This window comes from Rhipicephalus microplus, chromosome 3 (genome assembly GCF_043290135.1).
Source record: "Rhipicephalus microplus isolate Deutch F79 chromosome 3, USDA_Rmic, whole genome shotgun sequence".
In the NCBI taxonomy this organism is placed as follows: domain Eukaryota; kingdom Metazoa; phylum Arthropoda; class Arachnida; order Ixodida; family Ixodidae; genus Rhipicephalus; species Rhipicephalus microplus.
The window spans coordinates 13,480,414-13,507,208 of record NC_134702.1 but is presented as its reverse complement, the minus strand read 5'-3'; the positions used below and the strand labels follow the sequence as shown (position 1 = coordinate 13,507,208).

The following is a 26,795-nucleotide window of genomic DNA, read 5'->3' as shown; positions in this document are numbered from 1 at the left end:
GGAGCCCAAACAGACTGCATTTGTACAGCTAAAATGGCTAAAATATTATTGTCACATTGCTCGCCACTTTGTTGCTACGCTTTCTTCAGTCTTCTCGATCATGTGATTTTATAACTGCTTACTGCTCGGCAACCTAAAATCAGGCTACGGTCTCTAGATAAAAAAAAAGAAACTTGTTTTATCTAGTAACCTTAAATTAGGCATGTTTGCAGCGACCCCACTACCATACTCACTTCCTCCATTTGGTTTTCCTGTCTGCTGCTTGCGGCTGCTTTTGCGGCTTGTGTTTGCATGTGTGTTTGCTTACATATCGTAGGTTGCTTAGAGTAAATACTGACTAAACTAAAATGCCGTGATGTAGCGACATAACTGTGAAGTTTTTTTCGCACCAAGGCAAACGTGCCTGTTATCAATGACGTTTATTTACCGTCTTGCGAGCTTTGGCTGTGCGGGAGCGGCTTGAAAGACTTCACTGCTTTCGTACGTAGGCGATCGCTTTTATGGCTCTTTCGCCCGAGAGCGCTTTATGTATGCTGGTCCGAATTTGCCTGATGTGGTATGATTTGCTGTAAGCGTTCACGTGACCAAAGAAGTGAATACATGTCCGCAATTGCCACTGCTTGCTTGATCGGTCTTCCCTTGGTGTGAATTGGCCGCTTTGCGTGGGACGCAGGGTGCACTGCGAGAACTCGGCATCAACAACAGCTAACGCTGCAGACGCGATGACGACGTTGGTATAGCGTCGTCGATGTCGAAATAAAGCTAGTAACAGGTCCGTGGCGAGTGTGTTGTGCCCGTCACCAGATTAGGAGTGGCTGTATTAGCCCACTTTCCAGTCTGTACCAATCTATTGCGAACAGCAATGATGGAGCTCGTGATGCACAGTTGTGTTCGATCTAAAGTCGATCTAACGCCGAAAAAAATTAATTGGTACATTCTACGTACTTCTAATGTGGGAATCGGTTGTAAACGAAGCTTTCAAGTTTACTTAGGTGTTTGCAATTCTTGTTGCTTAACACTCACCGTTCAGCATATTTAATTGTTCTTCAGCATATTCTGGCGCTACCCACTCCAGAGAATGGGCCGTGAATTGGATGGCATATTGGTTCAACAAATGAATTTTAAATCATACAGAAAATGGGAAACCAAATGAAACCATAGCTAAATGGTGAAAAAAATGTGCATGCTCTAGTTGGTTTCATTTCGTTTGATTACTGTTATGACACAAGCCTATTGAGAGGGATTAAGATTCGGAATGTATTAAAAAGGTGGCAAGTTATTACTGTGACCAACAAAAACTGCCAGGCCTGCGCAAAATATGTGCAACACAGTCTTAGCTGGAAAAGTGGCCATTCTAAAGCCTTTTTAAACATTCTTTGGGTAACTGCTACAAGCACACTTGCAAAGTACCCACTTGACCATAAATCTAGTTTGGGTAGTAGGGAGGCATTCAATTTCACCATGCCATTCTTCGTCATTCTTCAAAAAAGTGCGGTGCCCGCTAAACATTTACAAGGATTAAGGTTCATTTTGTTGACTCTGTGGCTCTGAAGAATTATGCCTGAGGCTTTTGTAATGGGTTGGAGCATTTGACGACCTACTCATTGCACTATTCGCAATGTGTGATGTCTGGTTGTTCTTTTGCTGTTCTAAAATGCTTTATTACACATATTTACGCAATTCCTTATTTGACGTGAAGCCTGCTTAGGGCCAATTTGCAATGAAATTTCAAGCGCCGATGTAGCTCACTGGTAGAATACTGGGCTTGCGCTCAGAGGGCCCGGTTCAAATACCATTCTGTCCTCTGCATTTTTTTATTTAGTTTTTTCTTGGACATCTGTGGTGGTGGCAACTATGGTGCCAAAAACGACTTTTGTTGTAATCTTGTAACAGCTTTCGGTGTAAAATTTTATAGAACAAGAACTGAATGAAACAAAACCTACAAAGAACTTATTGCGATGATTAACCTGAAACAACTGAAAATTGCTCCACAATAAAGCAAACATCCTCACTGCAATGCCCAAGAAGCTGCTGGCAAAAGAATGTCCAAAACTCTGAGACATGCTACACTTCTTGGTCTATTTGAGCCCCTATAAAAATGGCACATACTTATAATATATACTGTCAATATAATAAAAGAGATTTTTATTAAACGGCAAAACCACTGTTAATTCTTTAGCTACAAAATTCACGACTTATTCCTCACAGTGGGTTTGAGCCAACAGCTTGGATGATTTACACCTACATACCCACTGTGGTGCATTGGCACATACCTAGTTAAGCTTACCTAGTGACAGAAGTTGTCTATACGTAGTTGGCACATACGATGGCACTGGCTTCTAGGCTCTGCATGTACCCATTAGCATAGACTAAAGTAGACTGAACCTGGAAATAGTGCAATAGCAAACTACACTTTACTCAGCAAGAGACATCCTTCACATAACACGGATCTCCTGTAAAGTATTAGGATTGATGAGTCTGCTTTAAGGAATCAGTAAATGAATCACTTTTGATAAAGCTGGCTGTATGACTTTATTAACAAATTTGTGCTTTGCTTGCCATAACTGTGGTGCAGCAACAGACAAGGTAATAAAGGAAATATAGTCCGATACAGCTTTACAAGTCCGCAGCATATCCTCCTCAAAGGTAGATGTACACAGTGCCTGCATTAATGGGTGCACACACTAGTACGGTGTCACGAGCCAAACGGCCGGTGGCCTCACACTTCGGAGAATGTTGCCTAGTGCATGAGTGGGACTTTCTTTAGTCACAGAAGGGATTGGCTGTCGCACTTCAGTCTCAACAAACTTTGCAAGTTGTATCAAACTATAGAACAGGTGCAGCTGTTATTGCCCCTGTCATACCTTGTCTCTTGATACCCTACAGTTTCAGTAAATAACCATGATTCAACTAGCACAGCAGCATGTATTCTTGATGTTGTATACATCTGTTGCACTGAGGATGTTCAGGAACTGCTTGTTGCACATGTGACTGCATTATTTCCAGGGACAGTAACCAAGGTACATGAAATGTGATAAAGTATTAAATTTTGCCCAGAGAGTGCAGAATTATTTTTCCTTGTCTAGGATGTCTTGTTTTTTATGCATAATTGGGACCTGCAGCTAATGCTACTGGCTCAATGTTTGACCCTGCATTAGCCACAAAACCATTGTTCATCATTGATTGATATCAAAGATATAGGCTAACATGCCGTCCTTAGTGTCAACAGTATATTTGTTTGCTCATATATTGTCAACATTGTCCTCTTTTTTGGTGTTGTTTTCACCACAATTTTTGCAGGAGCAGTTTCTGACATGGCCATTGCAAGGCCTCCAGGTTTGGACTTTGATTACAACTGGCCAGAAAGTGCAGAATGCCTTACACTGGATTTTGGACCCTTTGAGACCGTGCACCGATGGCGTCAGATGCCACACTGTGATGAATTTGTGGGAGCAAGGTCTCTACATATTTCAGTTATTTTCATAAACCTCATCCATGTCTGTGCATTTAATCCAGTTAGTGGAACAAGCCTGTGCTGTTTTATCATCAGAAACATAGTGCTACAAAACTCTCCTCTTGTGAGATTATGCTTGAAACGTTCAAGTTGTCCACAAGTAGTTTTTAAGTAAAAAAGCAAATCACCGACTGCGTTGTGGTCCTTCTGAGACAGTTGATATATATTGACTTAACTAGACATGAAATGTCTAGCAGCAAGTAAGGTGTGGTTTTGCATTAATAGCTCGGGAAGCGTAATGATGTGCTGTGCTGAGAGAGCCCAGTTTTTCTAAACTGAAGGTGATAAAACTTTTTTTTTAGTCCTAGTAGACTATATATAAGTGCTCTTGACTGTTGATTTAGAGTTTGTATGATAAAAGAGACATATTTAGTTGTTGTGAGGCCTTCAGCCTCTCTGTGCATAGTTTATTGCTTTCACTACTAATAGCTTTCGGTCACACTGGTTGAGGGGTATCTTGAACGTTTATTCCGTGCCTGTAGTTTTAATTATCCATTACTATGTAGAGTGCTAGTGTCAATTGAAGATTAACACCAATCACGCCTACATTGGTAAAACCAGTCTAAAGTACTGCGTGATGTTTTACAGTGGTTATAAGCTTGTCTTCATGTTAACATGAAATGTAAAAGTTCGTCCATGGCCTAAGATAGTGGTTGGTGGAAACAGTACTTGGTTATTATAACCGGGTAAGGAAGCTGTATTCATTAACTGTGTATGTGCTGTTATTTAATTTCTGAAACAAAAACATTGTAGGAGGAGCAAACACACTGTGGTAGCATACAAAGACGCAATCTATGTCTTTGGTGGTGACAATGGGAAGCAGATGCTGAATGACCTGCTACGCTTTGACGTTCGGGACAAGTCTTGGGGAAGGCAAGTACTGGAGAATTTTTTGCACGCATATTTGTTACCTGCCTTGCAAACTCTTTGTAACAGCTCTTTTCACTGCCTTACTTTAGGGCATTCACGACAGGAAATCCACCTGCTCCACGTTACCACCATTCTGCTGTAGTTCACGAGAAGAGCATGTTTGTCTTTGGTGAGTTTTCGTTTTCTTCCTACTGATTCAGGCTTATGGTGGGACTTTATATAACCTTCTTTTAAGTTCAGCACACACAGCAATGTTAGGTTCAAAATTTATGGTATGCATTAGTCCCTATCAAAAGCAATGTGCATCCTAAATGCTCGGGATACTAATGCAGGTTCCTGCACCATCGTTCCTGATAAACTTGTTCTTCTCATGCAAAGCCAGTGAAAGTGTGCTTATATATTGGTCAGTTTCTATACATTTGCACTATGCCACTTAGATTTCACAAGATTGCTGAGCAGGATACGGATGCACAAGAACACCTGCGACAGTGATTTGTCAAATGTCCTCTCCCACCAATGAATTGATAGCTATGCAATGCTCTCTCAGCTTTCATCATTGCTGTGACCATGTGCACAATCTGTGCTTGCTAAGATGCACCGCCTCAGAATTTAAACAAGTAATTGAAGTGTAACCACTCTTACTTAGTTTTGCATCATTTGAAATAATTATAATAAAAAAAATACTATATTCATATCCTGCTTGGAGAGATCTTGTACAGTGGTTTGTACAGTGGCCATTCCGGGCACGCTTCACAGGGGGCTATACTGGGGACATCCACTCCAATTCAAACCTGGCCAACAAGAATGACCTGTTTGAGTACAATTTTACGACTGGTCAGTGGACTGAATGGAAGTTTGAAGGCCGGTATGTACCACTGTGCTTTTTATTTACATCACACACGCTGCTAGAAATTATAAACCTTATTCACAGAATTGTGAAGATGACTCTTTCATTGTGCCATTTAGTTAGAAAGTTTATTACCAGACTATTTGCATACGTAGTACTGATGCTTGATTGAAGTAATTCTGCTTAGAGCGAAATCTATGAGCAAACAAAAAAATAGGCTAAATTAATGTAGTGCAACAGAAAAAGACAGCTGTACGCTTTGTCTGTAGATCTCTCTTACTCATTGGTAAGATGAAACATTCATGCAAAGCCAACTGGCAGTGAAGTTGAAATTGTGAAGTTCAGGAAATTGAAATAAGATGAAGTAACATATTTTCACTGTAAAACTAGTTGTCTGATTAGTAATAATAAAAGAAGTTTACAATATCCTTGTTAATCCTAAATAAACGACAAAGAAAAAATAATTTTAGAAATTGACAAGCTTGGTAGCTTGAACGTGTGCGCTGCTCTAACGACTGAGCTATGTTCCTTTGTCCCCTTTATTATAGTTTCTATGTGTATTTACCTAAGCACTATGTTACTGTTCAATGTGAAGAAGCGTGGCTTACAGACATGGTGATTAAAGTGCAACATATGCCAACATGAAAATGCTGTGTAGGGCATGACTTGAAAGCACTCAATTAGTCATTAATTTTTTTTATGCCACCACAAGGAATCAAAGCCACCAGGCTGCTAAAAATTGAGACCCAACCCTTGATCCCCAGTTCTCAATATTCTTTTTTCCCATTCAGGTCAGAGGATGAGGTTAAAGGGGCCCTACAACACTTCTTCAAGTAGCCATGAAATGGATTCACTGAAGGAGCTTATAATCTCAGAAATTCACCACCTCGAAAACTTTTATAATCCGCCCAGTATGAGTGGAGTTACAAATATTTGTCGCACACTGCAACTGCATTCTCTCTCCTTTTGTCCTGACTAGAGCACTGGAAGCTGAGCAGGGAAGGATGGCACAGGAAAAGAATATACGTCGCGCGTGCCTCGTGACCTGGAGCATTTTTTCTCCTTTTCTTCCCCATAGATATGTGGCTTTACAGTACAATCGCGCGTGCACACTTGGACAAGCTGCGGCCAACTGCGGCTGCTCCAGTAACGAGCGAGTTTGTCATGCTCAAATCAGCTAATGGCTCATACAATAGCTGTGAAGAGTGATTTTTCAGCTTGTAGCATCATTTGTTGAGAGAAAAAAAAAACAATATTTAGCTGACTGTGAATTTATTGTTAACTCCAGGCTGGGGGCGTTCTGTGCTATAATATTTATTATTATTATTATTATTACTATTTTACTTTCAATACTGCCAGTCTCACACGGAGACTAAGGCAGGTGGGCATATTGATACAACGTAAGCATGCAAAAGAAAAAAAAAGAATTTCGCTCTCATATTCTCAGGAGCTTCGACTACTGATCAGCGTTTTCTGACCATGCTCAAAATCTTTTGCTGGGCCCCTTTAAAGTAAGAATATTCTAAATTTTGCATAACTGAATATCTCTGCAAGATAAGCATTCAAGTGGAAAGAAACAGAGTCTTTAAGCAGTCCAAGTGTGCAGTTAGCATTATTAAGTGCATTTTCAACATGCATTTTTAACATACTGTATCGCCAATGCCTGTTTCAGTGAAGTGTGTTGCATTTAGAACGAAATGTTACAATAACCAAGCTATTTATGAAGCCTTTAATCTGTATGAAAAATCACTGCATATAAAAAAAGGAGCCATTGAAATACTAAGCCAGAACTCAATAAATGCAACCAGAAGAGAAATATTGTATCTTTTCTCGGATAATGTCTTCTGTAAAGTTACAAAATTGTACATATGCAGCTATAGCGCTTCTTCTTTTCATTTTCATATTTAATAAATATTAATAATTTTCATAGCACATTTAAAACACTAATATCTTCTGCAACCACTATGTGACACTTAAACACATTTTGAGGGTAAGAAATTAAATTTAAAAGGGTTAAGAGCTTGATTAATGAGAATGTGCATTTGTTTGATGTGGGTTTGAATGAAGAAACTAATGATCCTGTCGTAGACCATAGTTGTTTTCATTTTCTTTGCTGCAGCAACTAGCTTATTAGCTTAGAAACCATGCTGTCTTTTTTTTTTTTTTAAGCATGCCAGTACCTCGATCAGCCCATGGAGCAGCAGTGTATGATAATCGCCTCTGGATCTTTGCCGGCTATGATGGCAATGCACGTCTAAATGATATGTGGTGCGTCTCCTTACTAGGTGACTCAAGGACCTGGGAAGAAGTGAGTCTGTTAAAAAAAAAAAAACTATTTCTCACTAACACAACTTTGTCACAATGTGTAAATTTAGATAGTTGATATCAACACGTTGTGTGTCCAGTTGTTTTCATTTTCAGCTATGTTTTGTGATGTATCAGGAATGTGTCCTAAATAGGCCAAAATAGCTCATAATCTATTTTGCATAGTACTGTTTTTTCTTGTGTCCTGTACAAGTCCTGATTACAGATGTCAAGAAAGATTGCCTTTCTGTTTCTTCATTACTGCAAAACCTTTTACTTCCAGAAAAGTCCTCCAAAAGTTTCAAATTAATAATCAAACCTGAAGGTTGACTTAGCATCTCCCCGTGGGTAAATTAGTAGACAAACAGCGCACTTAAATGTGTTGAATTCAAGGGCCGACTTGTTTTTGGATGCCCGTAGGTACCGCAACGAGGTGACTGTCCACCAACATGCTGCAACTTCCCCGTGGCTGTGGCTCGCGACAGCATGTTTGTCTTCTCTGGCCAGAGTGGTGCAAAGATCACCAACAGCCTTTTCCAGTTCCACTTCAAGGACAAATAGTGAGTGACAGAAACATTGATTGCACGCCAAGTAAGCTTTTAACTTAGGAGGAGTATTGCAGCATGCCAAATTATGTTCCAGTTGACAGCGCGCATTGAAAAGACCTGTTCATGTCCTCTCTCTCTATCTGCAACTGATTATGAAATCTGTAAGATGCAAAGAATCGCACTGCTGGCAGCTTGTCTGTATTGTAAGTATATGCAATGTGATTTCGCAACAGTGAGCCATGACAGGCTCATCTGTGTTCATTCTGTCATGTGAATTCAGCTTAGCCTCCTGAAACCCCAAAACAGGGCAGGTGCATCACGGCTTTTCAGCTTAATTGTTATTGGCTGTCGTTACGTTATGATGCAAGAAATCTATGCCAAAGAAGAGAAGACATGCTCAAAGCAGCATGTTTATGTACATCAATAAATTCACTACCTCCTGATGTTGTGTGTCATAAGAACTGTTTTCCTCTCCTAAACACAGATTGAGATGTAGCGCTACACTTCAACTGTACACTGAGCACAGTTTGCGCATGCTATTCACTGTCTTCTATGACAGGGACAGGCAGAGTTAGTTGTGATCACAAAATCTGATGGCATGAAAAAATACGATTAAACAATTCATTTTTCGATAACTCACAGCGCAAGAAGGATGAAGACGCCGACGAAGGATAAGACAACACGAGCGCTCCTGTTGTTTTAGCCTTCATCTGCGTCTTCTTCCTTCTTATGCTGTGAGTTACCAAGAAATGAACTATTACCACCTAGCGCAGATTTTTTTCATGTACATGATTAAACAAGTTCACATGCACGCGACTTCACATTTGGGATGTGAATCTTGTCTTAAAGTTAATTATGAAAAAGATTCAAGGCAGTGCATGAGGTAACATGCAATGATTCTTAGGAAATGAGCTCATGCAGCAATCAGGTTTAATCATTGTGAGGTTCATTAGACATCATTAAAAGGTAGAGAGTAACATTTGTATTTTCAAGACATGGGATGCAATATGCTTTGTTGCAGCTGGAGCAGGATCTCTACTGAACACATCCTCCGTGGTGCACCTGCGCCACCCACTCGTCGTTATGGGCACACCATGGTTTCCTTTGACCGACACCTGTATGTTTTCGGAGGAACTGCTGACAGCACTCTACCAAATGACCTGCATTGGTGAGTGGTGAGCAGGGCAATCTCGTGCAACAGCAAGCTTGACGTCACGACATCACTGCTTGATAGATTAATGAGGAAACTCGACTTTGTTTATGCAGCCTGTCATCAATTATGTTGGCAAAATGTTTGGTGGTCACAGTGAACTATTCGTGGAAATCGATCACGGCACTGAATGACTGTAAAAAGGAGACAGGAGCTCTCCGTTCCCCTTTAACTCTGAATGGTTGGTTCTTTTGAGTGGGTTATAACTTGCAAGGCTTTTTTTTTAAGTGTTTTATACGTAGTGTGTGATTTAGATTGCTTGCTTATATTTTTTATGTTCCATAGCCATTTCTTAAAAATAAAAATGGTTTTTGTCCCAAATTCTGGAGGCTCTTTGTGAATAAATCATTGTGTATCAAGTCATTCTGTACTGCATATTTAGTAAATATCAGGCCAAGGTTCAACTAGTCAATGAATCATGCAATGTATTTGCATTGATGTCTTGTGCAGAAAAGAAAGCCATATTCCGTTTTCATATTCAGGAAACGATGTATTTAAAAACAAAATGGTGCTAAAAACAGTAAAAAACTTTACATTATCTGAACGAGTATGGATTAGTTGAGACCACCCACAAAATATAGTAGTAGTCACCCACAGGCCACCTTTGTAAGTAGTATGTATGATCGCATGTGGTAGTGACTTTTCGTTGCTTGTAATAAAAGTTTGAAAAGCTCTTGATGAAATTTTTGGGCTGTTCTGTGCTACATTATGTTTCTTTTGTGGAAGTTTTGTAGGTGCCTTGAGTAGCATGTCACAGTACTTTGGCTTAGGCTGAATTTTAATAAATTGATTTGTTTGTTCATTTTGCAGCTTTGACCTGGATTCTCAGACATGGTCCATTATTCAGCCATCCCCGGATAGTGAGGTGATGGCTTTATAGTTGGCACTCCACATAACTTCACCTTTCTGTCTGTCTTTTCCTCTCTTCTTTTTTTCTCCCAAAAGGGTTGAAGCAAAAGGTCATTTCAGTGTAGAATAAGTAAATGTTTTTGAGTGAGCCGCATGTACTAAGCATTCAGCTTGGGGTGGTTTAGGTGGCACGAACACAATATGTATAAACTACATGACCCTGCTATTGAACCCCCCTACTACCAACACCACAGCCACACACATTGTTTCAGACAACCAGGGCTTGTGCTACACTTACTAAGAGACTCATAAGAATTATTTTCAAAAAAATGCATTTTCCTGCAGCTGTTGCTAGGCAGCCACTATGTTTTGCTGGGCCTATCATAGTCACATGAGGCATCAGTTTCCAGTCATGTCAATGCCATTTCAATAGAAGCAGAATGTAAAGGCAGTTACCTGGGTTTTCGTGCATGTCTCTGTAATCAAGCATAATCCGATGTCCTTCATCAGGAATCCTCAAGAGTCTGGCATTGCGTTATGAGAGAGACTCGCTGTAAAAGTGGAAAAATACATATTATGTTTTTGAAGAAAATTCCAGACAACTTATGTCCTGGAATTCCAGAAGAATGAAGGAAACAACAATGCCGTATATCATGCCATGTGTTCTTTGTGAACAGGTTCCATCAGGACGTCTATTCCATGCGGCTGCTGTGGTTGGGGAGGCCCAGTACATATTTGGTGGCACTGTGGACAACAATGTGCGAAGTCGCGAGATGTTCCGCTTCCAGTTCTCCTGTTACCCAAAATGTACGCTGCATGACGACTTTGGTCGCCTACTCGAAACACAGCAGTTTTGTGACGTGCAGTTCCTCGTCGGTCTGGTGAGTCACTGTAGAACATTTTTGCTCGAGTCTTAATAAAAGAAGACATTTGCTTGTGATGGCAAAGACCATTACAGAAAAACTCACATTACAATAAAAGTACTGGTTGTCAAAATAGATTTGGTGTCGCCCTTTACAGCACATTTCATGATCAGGCTGCGACTTGGTGTGCAGAACAGTTGAAATTAATTTCGAATTCTTTTAAGTGTGCCTAACTGTGAAAGAGTGTGTGTGTGCAGGAAGAGGTGTCCATTCTGGCACACGTGGCTTTTGTGGCGGCTCGGTCAACTTGGCTTCGTGACAAAATCCGTCGGGCACGAGAGGCGCTGGTCATAGCTGAGGTGTGTTCTCTCCCCTGTCATCATGAAATACGTAGACACAGGAAGGGTGAGAGCTACACCAAAACAGTTTGGCTTCCCTTCTTGAGCCATGTCTTGGTGTCAAGTTGAACAGTACGAACTTACAAGGTGAAGGTTAATTTTCTAAGCATAAGAACTCGATCATTATTATTTATTATTAGTTAATAATTATTGGTTATTTGCTTATTAAGGTGCTGCATGTTCTATGCTTGGTGATTCAAGAGCTTGTAACACTATGGCTTTTAAATACCTGCACTCATATCAAATCTTAACTTGCATAATCCAGATGTGTGCTGCTGTTTATTATGCAGTGTTGTTATAACAGTTGTAACAGTGCAAAACTCATTTACTTCATGAAACACTACATTCCTCTACCCCACCATTGTCTTAATGTTACTCTGTTTTCTTCTGAGACAAGAGTGACTGCACTTAGCAGCAGCTGTAGTCACTATCTTGTAAGAGTACATTTAAAGAATTATCTGTTCTTTGACTAAGCACTTAAATGGCTTTATAGTGTAAATAAAAAAAAGAGAAATAACTGTAATGTGGGAACCTTATCCAAATGGCACTCAGCTAAACACTAGTACTGGCACGAAATATAACTTATTACGTGCAGTTTATTCTATGTTCACCGACTGAAATACATCTTCGAGTGCCTGCTCCATCATCCCATTTTGGGAACTGTTTTCTGTAAGGCAGGAAAGGGTGCTGTCATCATGCTTTAATGCACTGTTTCATTTCAGTCAAGCTGCATGGGGATTAGGCGCTACAAGCATGAGCGTTATAATCAAGTACAGTTTGAGTATAAACAATTACCATTTTACCTGGTGCAAGATATTTTATCACCTTTGAGATGCAATACTTATTCAACATTTATTGCACATGCACACATTCATTTGCAGGCCGAGGCTGCTTTTGATGGTGGGGGAAGCGTCTATTCAGCAGGAGCCACACTTCAGGTGCGGCTCCCGGATGCTGTGCCTGAGGCATTCGAACTTGTGCTTACTTACATCTACACTGATCGCATTGATCCCACCAAGAAAAGTGAGCGAGCTTTCTTCAAGTTGTAAAATTGTTGGCGCACCTTCCTTTTCATGTCAGAAGCATTTGTTCTGTCACTTGTTACTTTGCTAGGTGCATTTTGATAATAAGATTCAGGCTCGTTAACGAGTAGCTTGCTCTACATTATGGGAGAGGAATGTAAATATGTAACCTAGTTGTGTCATGTAAAACTGATGAGAAGGTCATCACCATGCCTATGTGCTGCACAGGCAACTGTTGACTATAATTCAGTGAAAGCAATCATGCATGGCTGAGAGAAGTGAAAATTCTAGCTGTGCACTATTTTTGTTGGGGTTTTTTGTATCAATGACCTAGTACGAACATTAGGACATAATAATGTTACAGGAGAATACAGGGGGCATCAATCCAGTATACCATATCTGTAACTCCCAGTGAATAATTCTTTTGAGCTCAGTGTTTTAAATAAATCTGCTGCTGTAAAAGCTTCATAATGTTTAGCCAGTGTGGAGACATGTTAATATTCAGGCGGAGACTACGTACAGATATAAATAGTACCGTGAATAGTCTGACAAATGATTACATATTGTGGGGATGCTATCAACCCCTTTAAGCCGTTTTCGTCTCATGGCACCCGCACATCGAAGCTGCCGTGAATAGCTTCTCTGCCAAGCTAGAGATTGCACTGTGCTCCCGTGGTGGTACCAGTGGCGCCGCCTGGAAGGTAGCAAGGTTACGTGGGTGCATGAGGACGAGCTTTTTCTCTTTTGTGAGGCCTAGTGTGGTTGTGGACAGTCTTCTCTCGCAGGAGGTCCGTGGGGATGATTCTGTGAAATTTCATGGACTGCCGTGGAAAGTCGAACATCGGTTTCGTCGCATTAGCGCTGCTTGAATGTGTCATTTTGGTTAGTTTTCATACTAGCTCTTTATTTGGGCTATTTATCATGTCACTAGTCATTTATTTGAGTCTGCTGGCAAAATCGCCATTATATAAAAGCTTTTTATAAATATCCACATGCTTGTTGCACTGCAGCACCTACTGTGCCTGTTTGTTCCAATAACAGCTTTTGAGACATCACAATGTTGAAAACTACTGTTCTAGTGGGTACTGTAAATAAATGAATATGTTAATTAGCAAAACTGGGGGGCTTGGTTTGCTAAAAGGCTTTTTTTTTTTCTACTCTTCAGCATAGCATCAAATGATAGCACCATTTGTCTCTACACATTTGTTGTTATGCTATAGAATAATCTGTTGACAATGCTGAACGGGCACCAGCCACAGTTTCCGATAGACCCATCGTTTCAACACCCATTTGATTTTGCCCTCAACACCTGAGGAAAGAACCGAACAGGTTTCAAAATCTCAGGCCTATCTGAAACCGTGGGCAATGCACTTTAGCAACTAGAATTTTTTCAGCCAGCCAGGCAAATGCCTGACAAAGATGTTTACATTTAAGAGATATTCATTTCATCTTGTGTCATTCATTCCAGGCCGGGACCCCATGAGCGACCGCATTGTTCTTCTTATGATGGATGTCTACAGGCTGGCTGTTCAGGTAAGTTCAAATAACTGTGTTAAGAGGGTTCATTATTTTTAAATGGCAAGCTTCGTATCCATAGCAAAGACCCGAACGTTGTACTGTAGTTGCACATGTACAATGAGTTCCCAAACTTTCTTTGCCTGTGCAACAACGAAAGCTGTGTTGGAGATGCACCAATTAAGTCAGCCAAGCCGGGTGATGTTGAACGTGTTCTTGCCACTAACACTTTGCTAGGACTTCGTTGCATCAGCCAACGAGTGATTGCTATTCACTTGTGTAGTTTTTCATCTAGCAATAGCTGACATTCTAATTATCCGTGCTGATTGTAATAGTAAAAATTACCATTTTATGTGTATAAGAAAAACGATTGATGGCATTTATTTCTGTTATAACCTATAGGTTATTATACCACATCATTTTACTGTGGTATGATTTATATAATAATTTATGAATTCATGTTCGGTACCTGGCTGCCTCTTAATGACTTGTAACCGTCTCTTGAATATGAAGAAAAATAAAACAGTGTTTGTTTGGCATGCTAAATTTCGCCATTGAGAATAGTTGGCCACTATAACATGGAAACAAAATGTTTTCATTGTACCAAAGATTATTCTGAATGATTGTTGATTGTATTGGAGTTGACTGAATGATCACAAAATGGCTTAGAGAAGAAGTGCCTCAAGATCATTCCCTAGTGACTTCAGAGGAGGTTGTTGAGATAGTTTGGTGGTTTCGATAGGATTGTGAGAAAGATATGCACAGGCAAGAAGTTTGGTGGTTTCGATAGGATTGCGAGTAAGATATGTGCAGACAAGATGAATGTATGAGTTTTGTATGTTAATATGGTATTTTTAGGGAATAATTACTAAAGCTTCAGGCGAATTTGGTAACCTTGAGGGTGATCAGTTACTTTGAGAAAAGCATTGATCTCATAGCATCTGGCATTGTAAATAGTCGGAACGTACGCCTGGATTCACATGAGCTATGCTTGTTGCATTAACAGTTCCACATGAGGCGCTTGGAGCACCTGTGCGTCCAGTACCTCGAGGCAGCCATCAACCATCGCAATGTCCTTGTTGCCTTGCAAAATGCCTCTGACCTACGTCTGGACTTCATCAAGGTGGGTCTGCCAGAAAGAGGCCAGCAACAATGGCTTGCTTTTTGTGCCTCATCTCTTTATTGATTTCACGAGTGTCCAGTCGCTCTCACTCAGGCCAGCCTGGTGTGCTGCGTGTGGTTTTCTGAACGCAGGAGTTCTGTCTGAAGTTTATTGTGAAGGAGAGCACCTACAACCAGATTGTGATGAGCAAGGAGTTCGAGACCATTGCCCAGCCACTCATGGTGGAGATAATACGACGCCGACAGATGCCTGCTGTGCGATCACTGCTTGAGCCAATGTTCGATTATGCTGGTGAGCAGCATTGGCCGTTATGCTTTCCAGGTGTGCTAGTGTCACTGGCAGTGGTAATTAGTTCCCGCTCATTGCTTCTTACTGCCAATGTTTGGCTAAATCAGGCTGAGCTTTGTTATGAGGGACAACATGAGAAATACACTTTTTATGTATGATATTACGTTGCTGCTCTCGGTACTTGATTATAATGGTGAATGAGTTGTGCTACGGGGAAGGATTAAACATAGTATAATGTTCTGAAAATAATTAGAGTGTAGACACACAGCACATTCACACACCTGTACATGTTTGGTGTGCCACTCAGGCACCAAACATGTACAGGTGTGTGCGTGTGTGAATGTGCAATATGTCTGCACTCTATTTATATTCCAGAAATGATCTACCAACTAGCCCAACAACAAGTTCCTTTCTAGTGTGTATACTTTTGTCCTGTGGAGTGTCAAAAATAAGGACCTTATATTTTATTTGCAATTCTGGTGAATCTTGCGAGCTTGACAATGCTACAGTCAGTCTGAAAGTCTATATCTTGTTTGTGTAAGCGCACATGTTCAGTGAAAATTGATGTCATTTGTCTTGACCATCTTCGTGAAACAAAAAAGATGCATACCATGAAGGAATGATTGAAGACAGAACAGGAAAGGGCACCTGTCTGCTCTCTCCTAAATACTACACATCGGTATGATGGTTTGCATTTGTGTGTGTGTGTGTGTGCATGCACATACATGTTTGTGCATATTTTAGTAAGCATGTACCAACTATCCCAGCAACAAGTTTTATTCAGTTATTTGACTACCTTGATTTGTTATTCTGTTTTTTATGTGCTGTTGGGTTAGGACACACTTTCGAGCAAATGGTCGATCTAAAAGAGGCTCAACAAAAATAATTTCACTAACATCGAACTGTCTGTGGATTTTGCCAAGAATGTGCACCCACATGAAGAAATCTAGAAGACCAGTATGCTGTGCAGGTGAACTGTTTCAATAAAGTGCTGTGAAATTGTGTAATTAAATATTGCTATATATTATCTGGAACCATCTGGGTTACAGATAAATGTTCATACACCTGGAGCAGTACTTTGTGATGTTATCTCATGCAACTGCCGATGGCTGTGTGCCATGATATCTCAGTGGCTTCGATGTTATGCTACCGAGCTTGAGGATATGGATCCTGTGGCTACATTTAAAGGGCACAATGAAAAAAGCACCCTAATATACCTGAACGCATGAACATGTACAGAACACTCACGTTTGAAGATGATCCACTCATGCTAGTCCACTGACTGCCAGTAACTATCTACTCCTCTACAACATCTCTTAAGTTGCTGGTTTGACACATGAAGCCACTCTAAAGCAGCCGAATTTTTTGTGGCTGGGTTTTAATTATACATATTGCATTAAATAAGCTAGTGTATGTGTAAAAGAGCCAAGCATACTAGTATGTTTCTGGTATTTCCTTTTTGGTATTATTTTTCAATATTGCATGTTTTTCTTAAAAATAATTGTTGCAGGCACAACATTGGAGCAAGACATGGAGATTTTTCTGAAGGAGACGGGTCGTGAGTTTTGTGACATTACACTGTTGCTTGATGGCCACCCGATTCCATCTCACAAGTCGGTGCTTGTAGCTCGGTGCAGCTACTTTGAAGCTATGTTCCGGTCGTTTATGCCCGACCACAACACTGTTAATGTGAGTGCTGTCCTGTGATGAAAGATGGTTGAAAAAGTGGTGTTATTATTACTTAAGCTTTTGAAAGGGTCACAGTTACTTCACAAGTTAACTCCACATTATTAGCTCCGCAGTACTGTGGAGCTAATAAACAAGCAGTACTTTATGCTACCATGTAATGATCTAGCCATATCCTGACGGCTTCCTTTGTGTTAATAAAATTCCACAGGGCGCTCACGATGCGCAACCTTTCATAACACCGTCTAGATGGAACAGATAGCACACAAATTAGAATTAGTGGTTTTGTTAATGTTGCGCACTTGACGTAAGAAATCTTGCGAACCAAGATATGTGGCTTAATATCCAATTGACTGATAAGCTAATGACTGCTTGCAAGCACTAGAGTTTCATAACTAGTAAAGGGCTGGTTTTAGAAATAAATTCTCTAATAATTATGCACATTTTGGGATTGCTTTTCAATTGTACATTATTATACTTTCGTGCTGTTTGACTGGTGTATTCATAAAGAACAAAAAAAAAATCTAACATTGCAGCAAGTCAACAAACTTGGAACAAAAATTAAGCTCGGTGGTTTACTTGTGCTATTTAGATGATACATTATTCAGTTGACATTTTTAAATTTCAGATTGCCATTGGAGAGATGATTCCATCCCTACAGTCCTTCAACACGCTGCTGAGGTATATCTACTATGGTGACGTCAGTATGCCCCCTGAAGATTCCTTGTATCCTTTTTACGAAAACTGTAACTGTAGCTGCTTTACTCTGAAACATTTACACCTCACTCTCATGCTACGTTGACTCTGTGTCACTGAGGCAACATTTTTCCTGCTGCTTTCTTGAAATCAGTCATAGATGTCAGTTTGCACCCACTTCATGGATTTTGGCATGCTGGACTTCACAGCGCATCTACAAGCTGGACTATGCTAGAATTTTACTTATGCGTCCGCTGGTGATTATACTGAAGCATCCAGAGTATATCCAGAATATAACAGCTAATAATGAATATTTCTGCAACAAAGTACCTACTATAACACCATTATTCTATATTCCTAAAGGCTGTGAAGAACTCCTTATGTGTTTCTTTGAAAGCTAAAAATAATTTTAAAAACATTTTTCTAGAAGTATATCCAAAATGAAACACTTATTGTGTGGAGTAAATGCATGTAGCAAAGAGTACAGACCTAAATCTAATCTTAAAAGTCCACTAAAAGTCCGCAAAATCTAGAAAAGCTCGCTTGTTCTTTAAATGTATACATTGAATTCTTTGATGAACATCTCCCTCTCTCATCAGTTTTGCAGTATCAAGGACTAAACACTGAGGTTTAAAATGAGATACTACTTATACTAATACTCAGCATATAAACCACCAGAATGTGTTTGCAGAGTGTTCTCCTTGACGTGCATTTTTTTGTCAGGTACCTTTTCTCGGCACCCTACTTCTATGGCTTTACTAACAATCGCCTACAAGCCTTCTGCAAGGAGAATCTGGAGATGAATGTAACATTTGAAAATGTTATTCAGGTATGTAGAAACTGTTACTATAGCCTTCAGTTTGTGAGTTTCAACAGACCTGAGCCAAATAGGGCTTTTGTTCTGAGAAGAGCTATTCAAAAGCTCTAACTAGAGTGTTTGTGTTGCCTTTCATAAAGGTTAGCAACTGAGCACATTGCTGAGTCTGTTATCTATATGTTAGTTGCACTGTGGAGTACTTCTATACTGAACACATTTGCATGAGTATAGGTAATTAACACTCCAATAAATATAATTGCCCAGAGTTTGTATCATGTGTGTTGAACCATGAGTAAGCAACACCTTTTTTTTTTTTTGCCAAATGACTCAGGTAATTATAATAACTTACATAAGTAAACACATTCAATGTGTGGCTTTCTGTCTACAATAATAAATGCCCTTTGTGGGGTGTTTTTTTCCCCGTTTTCTTCAAAACCAGATTCTGGAAGCAGCTGACAGAATACAGGCTACAGACATGAAAAAGCATGCCCTTAGCCTCATTGTGCATCACTATCCGAAGGTGAGGAAACTTATTTTCAGTTGCTACATTGGAAACAGTCATAGATGGAATGAGGAAAATGTTGTGTTATAAAAAACAAAGCATAAAAATTTATATCTTCTCAGGTACTATTGTGTCTGGACACTTGCTGTCTATATTGATTTTTTTTTTACTAAAAAATTTCTGTCTAACGTGTAATTTGTTGAATAATATTGTAGCTGTTTGCAGCAAACATTAATCTGTGATGAAATGTTAATTAAGTGTACAGGTACTAAATGGCTTTAGAATAAATCTGGATTAACTGTGGACTTCGTGAATACATGTGCACATATAGAAACAGGTGAAGGCAAGCATTCAGCAATTCAGTGTCAGTTATGTCGTCCTCTACTTTTTAATGTTCAATTCACACCTTCGCAAAATATATTGTGGAAAATAACATCTACATTATTGTTCGTAATGATGGTCTGTCGTGACGCTTTATGCAGGTTGCAAGACTGCCAAAGATAAGGAGCCTTAGCAAAGACCTTCTGCTCGACATACTGGAAGCGCTCGCAGATGACATGAGTGATTCCAAGCTTTGTCAGGATGTGTCATCAGCGAGCCTGTGCAGTGATTCTGCGGGATCTGCAAGCTTAGTCTTAGATCCAAGCCCTTACCATGAAAGTGGCTGCAAATGAACCTTAGAACAACTGTGGTACAAACACTCGCTTGGGCTCACAGTGGCGGCAAACTATACACTGACATAGTGTGCCACTAAGGGGGCAGCAAGGTAGACTGGCAACAACTGGAATATGAATGTCTACCCATAACTGACGAACTTGTCAACTAGCAAATTGCCCAAGCCACCTTGACACAGCGTAGATTGGTGCCTTTAGTAAAGTGGTAGCATCACCTGCGTCAGCTTTTGCTGTAGGTGCAAAGACTGCCTGACGCGACCACCATTCCTTATGTATGGCATATCTCACTGTGCTGTTATGCGAATGTGAAACAGCACCTGTCCTGTCGTTTTTTTCCCATTCCACCTTTTTTTTTTTTTTTTCAGACTATTTCTCTTCTTGAAGGCTTACCAGCAGGCTCAAGTTCAATCCCGTTATACTGAACATATTATCTGCTACACTCTGCAACATATCAGTGAGCTGGGTCTCAGAAAGGACGGGCACATAAAACCATTAGATCCACCCCTCAAGTGCTTTTGCTGAAAGGACAGTACGATGTGGCAGCAAAGCGGAATGCTTCTCCCATCTCCGTGTCCCACCTTCAAAAGCATGGCTTAAACACTAAGGCTGATATGTGTGTGTGACATCATTGGCTATTAAGTAAGCTACATATATACAAGAGAGAACAAGTGGTCTCTGTGGCATTTACTTACAAGAAACATGTTCCAAACACATCAGGACTCCAGTTAAATAAAGGTCAGTATATCTCATCAATAGTGACATACCATATCAGGGTGTGTTGTAGGCCTCCATCTAATTTTTGGCTGACTATTCTGTGCGAGCATCTTTTGTAAATGTTCGCATGGAAGGAAGTCTTCTAATTTGCAAAATATGAGCACTCCTGTCAATTTATCATGCATACCCTGGTGTCCATCTTAGGAACATGTCCGAAATGTACCTATTTGCAGCAGTGTTTGTGTTTCTTGATAAAAGATGGGTCCTACATTGAGCTGCAGATTGGTAATTGGTAGATGGACATGTTGTGAGTATTTCGGCATATCTTGCCTAGTGTGGCAGAATAAAGTTCATTTTAGCTGCTTATTCTATGGGCAGGTACTTGTACTAAGGTTGCACATGAAATGTCTGTGTAAACTGAGCTAAAAACGGTGCAATGAAAGGACTAGACTGTGAGAGGATGAACTGCATGAATGATAGTGTATGCTGTTGGCCTTCTATGATGTTAATGCGCGCATGTGCCCCATGTAAATATTCAAGCATTCATGCTATGAATAAATCAGTTGGAAGTGAGCATTGTGCATGTTTGCATGAATGTGTCGTGTGTTTGCACTCAAATTAGCTTTTTGAAATGTTCTACCTACTAACCCAACAACAAATTATTTCACATTGAAAGGACATTCATCCTTTAATTCGAACAAGTTTACACTGAAATTAGGTCAGTTCAGGAAGATAACCCAAGCTAATCTTAAGGGCACACGAGCATAGAACTGCTCACAAGTTACATAGCCCCACTTTTGATAACCTGTGGTCATAATCTTCCACCGTAATTATGGTACGTGCCCACAACAAAAAGACGTAATGGTGAACTCCATAGCAAGCATTGTATAAACAAAATTTACTTTATAAGGTACAGTGTGGCCAATCCTCCTTGTAGGTATGAGCCAAGATCTAGGCGACAAGACAGCCCCGCCGCGGTGGTCTAGTGGCTAAGGTACTCGGCTGCTGACCCGCAGGGCGCGGGTTCGAATCCCGGCTGCGGCGGCTGCATTTCCGGTGGAGGCGGAAATGTTGTAGGCCCGTATGCTCAGATTTGGGTGCACGTTAAAGAACCCCAGGTGGTCTAAATTTCCGGAGCCCCCCACTACGGCGTCTCTCATAATCATATAGTGGTTTTGGGACGTTAAACCCCACATATCAATCAATAGGCGACAAGACAAGATAACATGTACGCGGTCTGCAAGGCGAGTATTTAGCATAACACTACCATATCTTTGGAACATATAGGCCGATCTGGGCGTTGTGAATTTGGGGGAAGCAACTTGTCACAGCAGTCATAGTCCTTGTTCTGCCGTGCACGTGGTGGGTAATGATAATTGGGAACCGAGTTTAAGCCGCAGCGTCAAAAGTACTAAAGTTCTCGCGCTGTATCTTAACTGCAGTTCCGTCGCAAGTACGTTTATAAATTGCGTGAAATCCATGAGAACTGAATAAGGTTGCGAAGAAAATACGGCGGCAATGATTTCCGATAATAATGACTCAAGATTCACAAAGGCAACCCAGTGGGCTAACAGGTGAACTTTTTGTTCGTTGTGTTCGCAGACTCGATCGACGCGCCACACAGAAGCGCGCCACGCCGCGCGTCTGCGCAGTGCTGGCGAAGCGAGGGTAGCGGTGGTCTTCGTCTAATCGTGTTGCCGGTGCGAGAATTTTTGTGCAACCCTTGTGCGATAATTTATGTCTCCGAAGTCTGTGCGCACCTATGATGACGATGTCTAAAAGCCTGTAGCGAGAATTACGTGCAGAGGCGGTGCGAATAACGTGTTAGCGCTTTTGTACTGTTGACAGCGAGGTAGGGCCTAGTACATGGCCGCGTCCATGTCTGCGAAGGACTTGTTTACAGCCTATTGAAAGCGCCGTTCGTGGATTCTGCAGCTGCTTGGTCATCGTTGCGTTATACGTAAATTATTCCATTCATTTTGCGCAGACATTAGACGGAACTTTCTGATAACTCACTTCTGACGCTTCCTAGTGCTACCGCGGGCGTTCGCTCTACAAGCCGCTTGGTGTACTGCGCATTGTTCTCTCATCGTTCGAGTGCAAGTGTTCGAGGCACCCGACAAATCTGCGAGCGATGGAGTATCCAGCTAAAGCGAGCACGGTCAATGGCGCGCCACAAAAGGCCATCAAGCATCAGGACACGAGGCTGAGAAACGACGAAGGTATTGACTACGGCCGCGCAGAAACGATTGAAGATATTATATCGGAGTTGAACGCCACCGCAAAGAAAGACCCAGCGCTGGCTGAAGCATTCGACGATGTGATATTGCGCGATGACGGACAACAGTCCATCGATGCCCTGGAGCAGTGCGATTCCATTACTGAAGTGAAGGATTCAGCCGGCAGTAAGGACGGCGGCGAACTGGGCAGCACGCCGACTTCCGCGCGTGAAGAAGCCAAGTCAGCGGTTGGATTGGCAGATGTTTCCGCCTCCGCAGAAGGTGATATCACTGCGGCGACCAATGCAAGCGAAGTCGATTCGCAGGATACCAGCAAAGTGGTAAAGGCTGCCAATGGCGACAGCGACCGGCCCTTAGAAAACCAGGAAGTGTCAGAGTGTACAGACACTGTTGAAACCGACGGAGAGGAAAAATCTGCTAACGAATGTGCCGAAATCGAAGCAATTGATGTGCTGGATGTGGCAAATGCGGATGATAATTCCGTCGAGATGATCACTGGTGAGATAAAGGCACCAGACGAGGCCGTAATGTCGCCACGCAGGACTGCCCGTCAGAGAACAGCTAGTCTAAAGGTGACAGAAAATGCCACCATCAGTCCCAGACGCAAGCCTCGTCATGGTAGTGAAACGTCTGATGTGTCTCCTGTTGATTCGTCATCCAAACAGCAAGAACTGAAAAAGGACCATGTTACCTCAGACAGCGAAGAAGTTTTTATTGCCCTGTCAACGAGGAAGCTCAGAAAGCCAAGTGGAGAGGGTAGTGGTGCCAAGATTGCAGTGAAAGCCAAGGTCAACAGGCCCATTTCAGACAGTGGTGGTGACAGCCCTCTTGTAAAAGTGAAGGGCAATCTCAAATTAGCAAAAAAGGTTCCTTCAGAAAGCAAAACTGGCAGCAACATTCCTGCAATAATGAAACGCAGTCCCAAACTTGCAAAAAGGCTTGCTTCAGATAGTGAAGGTGACAGCCCTCTTGCTAAAAGGATGCGCAGTCCAAAACTTGCAAAAAGGCTTGCTTCAGATAGTGAAGGTGACAGCCCTCTTGCTAAAAGGATGCGCAGTCCAAAACTTGCAAAAAGGCTTGCTTCAAGTAGTGAAGGTGACAGCCCTCTTGTTAAAAGGAAGGGCAATGCCAGACTTGCAAACAGAATTAGTTCTGAGGGTGATAGAAGCAGTCCACTGGCAAAAAGAATGGGCAGTGCCAAATGCCTTGTGAAAAAAATGCCCCAGCACAGTGAAACAAAGAAAGCTGATGCACAGTCTGTAGAGCCTCCTAGCATGAAGAAACCAAGAAAAAGTTTTTTAAAAGAGCTCGTAGAAAATAAAAGAACCGCGCAAAGTAACGGTCGGCGAGATTTGCAAAGTACTGAGCAGAGCACCAAGAAAGGCAAGCCCATGGCGAGTAAAGTGGCGCAAAACTTGATAAGCAAGGCCAAGAGAGCGGTTTTTCATGTAAAAGAATGCCCTGTGAGCAACAGCATCTCGTTGGCCAAGCACAGCTATGATGTAGAGAATCGGGACTCGTGCAGGGTGCCCAAGCCAAAAAAGGCCAAAGACAAAGCCGGCACCAGCATGGAAGGTACTTCGGACAGCAGTGGTGCAGAGCTTATGATGGTCAGCAAAAAGAACAGAGCTTTGGAATCTGCATACAGTTGGGTAGGTCTGAATGCCGGCAACACTGGTGCCACTGGAGTCGCTCGTGCAGATGACAGAGGGAATCGTTTCACTGCGCCGAACAGCTTTGCTCAATCGGCTGAAGGTGCACGCTTGCCACCACACCACTTCAAGGCCTCTGATCGTCACCTTCAGAAATGCATCCAACTGAGCGCACGAAAATTCGAGCCATCTGCCCGACCATCCTATCTGACGATTGAAGTTCCATCGGTTACAGCAGGGAGGATGTGGGGCCCTACCTTCACTCGCCAAAGACCAACCGTTGTATTTGGTGGATGTGACCCGATGAATACATATGTAAACTTGCATGGTGCTCGTGTTCTGCTGCACCAGTGGCAAAAGGTGTCGAATATCACACCAACCATTCGCCTTGTAGACATATTTCGGTGCTTCAAGCATATGTGAACTTGAATGTTCACTCTACATTGAATACCTCCATGTTGCTTCATTTCTTCTAAAGTATGTCATTGTTTGTGCAATGATGTCATTGTTTGTGCCCGCATTTCTTATGGTTTGCTTTTGCACATCACTGTTGACATGACATTGGTCTGGTCACAACAATTAATCACACTCTTCGTCATTCAGGTTAGGCATTTTTGTTGGGCAGCATTTGTTCTTGTCGAACCTCTGTAGCTGTCGAATGTGCTGGGAGTAGTGCATGCGATAGATTTCAAAGGCTATACACTACTGTGTGCAGTAATGATGTTTTCTTTTAAAAATAACACACTGCACTCAGTGCAATCTCTTTCCTTGTGCGTATCCTGAAACATTCTTTTTTAAAATTTAATGACCTTCAGCTATGCTGTTACTCCACAAATCTTCACCAAAAAATGCATAAAAAAATCTCTGTACAGAGTGGCTTTTTCCTGTGTTTTTGTACTTGGGTTTCAGTACATGTTTTCAGAATGCAGCATTTCAATCATGCTTGAATTCCATTTATATAACTCAATGGTGTGTAATAGCAATGGTGCCCACATGACAATAATAAATTACTAATGACAAAATTTTTACTGTGTTCTTGTGCCTCTTTTCATATGAATTGTCGACTGGCATGGGTAAAGATTTGCGTAATCACTGTTACAGAAATGTGGATACCAATTGTATCAAGTGTTTTATTGTGAAACTGTGAACTTGTTAGCATGGGCCAAATGTAATGAATTTGCACAGGCAAACTCCGTTGTTTTGATGGAATAGAGGTGTATATGTGTGTGTTCTGAAAAAAATGTGTATGTGTATGTCTGTGCTTTCATTTTCAAGAACAAGAAGAGGAAAGGAAGAAAACATGAAATGTCCGAATAAGCTTGTGCAGTTAGTGTGCTGATGCTGCATGGAGTCTGCTATGGACCTATAGCAGGCTGAACAACAGGAGGACAAAAAAGCTTGTGTAATGTGCACCTTTATGCTATGACATCAGTGCTATGTCATTCACTGCTTAGTCATGAATGCTATTCATGAAAAGAAAGGAGTGCTGTGTAGCAGCCAACTCTACACAGCATCCCTTTTTTCTTCACAAGTTAAGCTGGTCCAACAAACATCGGTTTCTGGTCGACGAGATAGATTGTGGTTGCGGCAGAAGTGTGGGCTGCTGGTCTACTGGTTGTCTGCGACTTTTGATGATCATCATGTAGTTTAATTGGAAGTTTATTTCACTAGGTTTGGTCTTGGGTTTGTTAGGTATGCAGTGGTTTGCACGATTCCACACTTTCTGAGCTGCAAGAAATGATGTCCTTGGAATGCGTTGTGTTATCAGAGCACAAATTGCTGGAAGATGTTTGAAACTAATTGAAATGCTTTGATGGTCCCGAGCATGCGTGGCAACTGGAAACCCACAAAAATGTGCTTCACAGCAGCTGCTCTCGTTTCTCCTGCTGTGCTACTATCTTGTTCTTTATGGACTTATTTGCGAAGTCTACAAGCATAGTGCTGGTAGACTGCACAACTGCTTGATGGTGGCGAGGAGAGGACAAGGATGTGTCCATAATTTGCGTGTAGGCCTGCCTATTATACCAAGGAGAATATGTCGTTTAAAAACCCATAGGTTATCTCATGCATTCGCTTGAAACCACTGGAAAGTAAAAGCCGTCTTGTGTTAGTCAATAAATTTAGACTCCCAGCTCCGCTGTGAAAGCTTTCTGCAACTAGCATAGTTTTGCACTGCCTTCACAATTGGCCCACCTTGAACCGTGTGATGACGTCAAGTGATGACAATGCCACGTGACAGACTGTCAAATTTAGGCACTTTGTGACATCATGTGATGATTTTTTTTTATCCCTCGTGTTGATGCCCACGGTCGATTTTTGTGCTTAATAAGACATCTAAGGCTTTTGCTGAACCCTTTGCGGGCCATCGTTAGCCCCTGCCCAAAAACACAGCACGGTAGTAGTGACTCGTGGTTTGGCACTGCTGGGCAAGTTCTTTCGTGGATGAATCACATGCGTATTTTC

General features: G+C 41.4%; 2 protein-coding genes across 2 annotated transcripts; both read left to right on the top strand.

Moving 5' to 3' along the window:
* Nucleotides 1-297: 297 nt before the first annotated feature.
* On the top strand, nt 298-20,047 carry Lztr1 (Leucine zipper like transcription regulator 1). The gene is made up of 20 exons (XM_075888924.1): nt 298-480; nt 3,301-3,457; nt 4,268-4,387; nt 4,474-4,553; nt 5,141-5,249; nt 7,401-7,539; nt 7,956-8,095; nt 9,105-9,251; nt 10,104-10,158; nt 10,820-11,023; nt 11,263-11,364; nt 12,285-12,426; nt 13,894-13,958; nt 14,947-15,063; nt 15,195-15,354; nt 16,862-17,040; nt 17,666-17,763; nt 18,457-18,562; nt 18,990-19,070; nt 19,535-20,047. The coding sequence occupies exons 2-20, from the start codon at nt 3,315-3,317 to the stop codon at nt 19,724-19,726; spliced, it is 2,379 nt and encodes a 792-aa protein (XP_075745039.1). The 5' UTR covers nt 298-480; nt 3,301-3,314; the 3' UTR covers nt 19,727-20,047.
* A 2,070-nt stretch (nt 20,048-22,117) lies between these two features.
* Nucleotides 22,118-25,354, top strand: LOC119181916 (uncharacterized). Its single transcript, XM_037433159.2, has one exon. It carries the CDS (start codon nt 22,575-22,577, stop codon nt 24,753-24,755), a length of 2,181 nt encoding a protein of 726 aa, XP_037289056.2. The 5' UTR covers nt 22,118-22,574; the 3' UTR covers nt 24,756-25,354.
* Nucleotides 25,355-26,795: the final 1,441 nt, after the last annotated feature.

Coding starts and splice junctions, on each gene's coding strand:
- LOC119181916 (XM_037433159.2), top strand. CDS start 22,575: ATGGAGTATCCAGCTAAAGCGAGCACGGTCAATGGCGCGCCACAAAAG.
- Lztr1 (XM_075888924.1), top strand. CDS start 3,315: ATGGCCATTGCAAGGCCTCCAGGTTTGGACTTTGATTACAACTGGCCA. Junction 9,252..10,103: donor CTACCAAATGACCTGCATTG/GTGAGTGGTGAG, acceptor TTCATTTTGCAG/CTTTGACCTGGATTCTCAGA. Junction 17,764..18,456: donor ATGCCCCCTGAAGATTCCTT/GTATCCTTTTTA, acceptor TTTTTTTGTCAG/GTACCTTTTCTCGGCACCCT.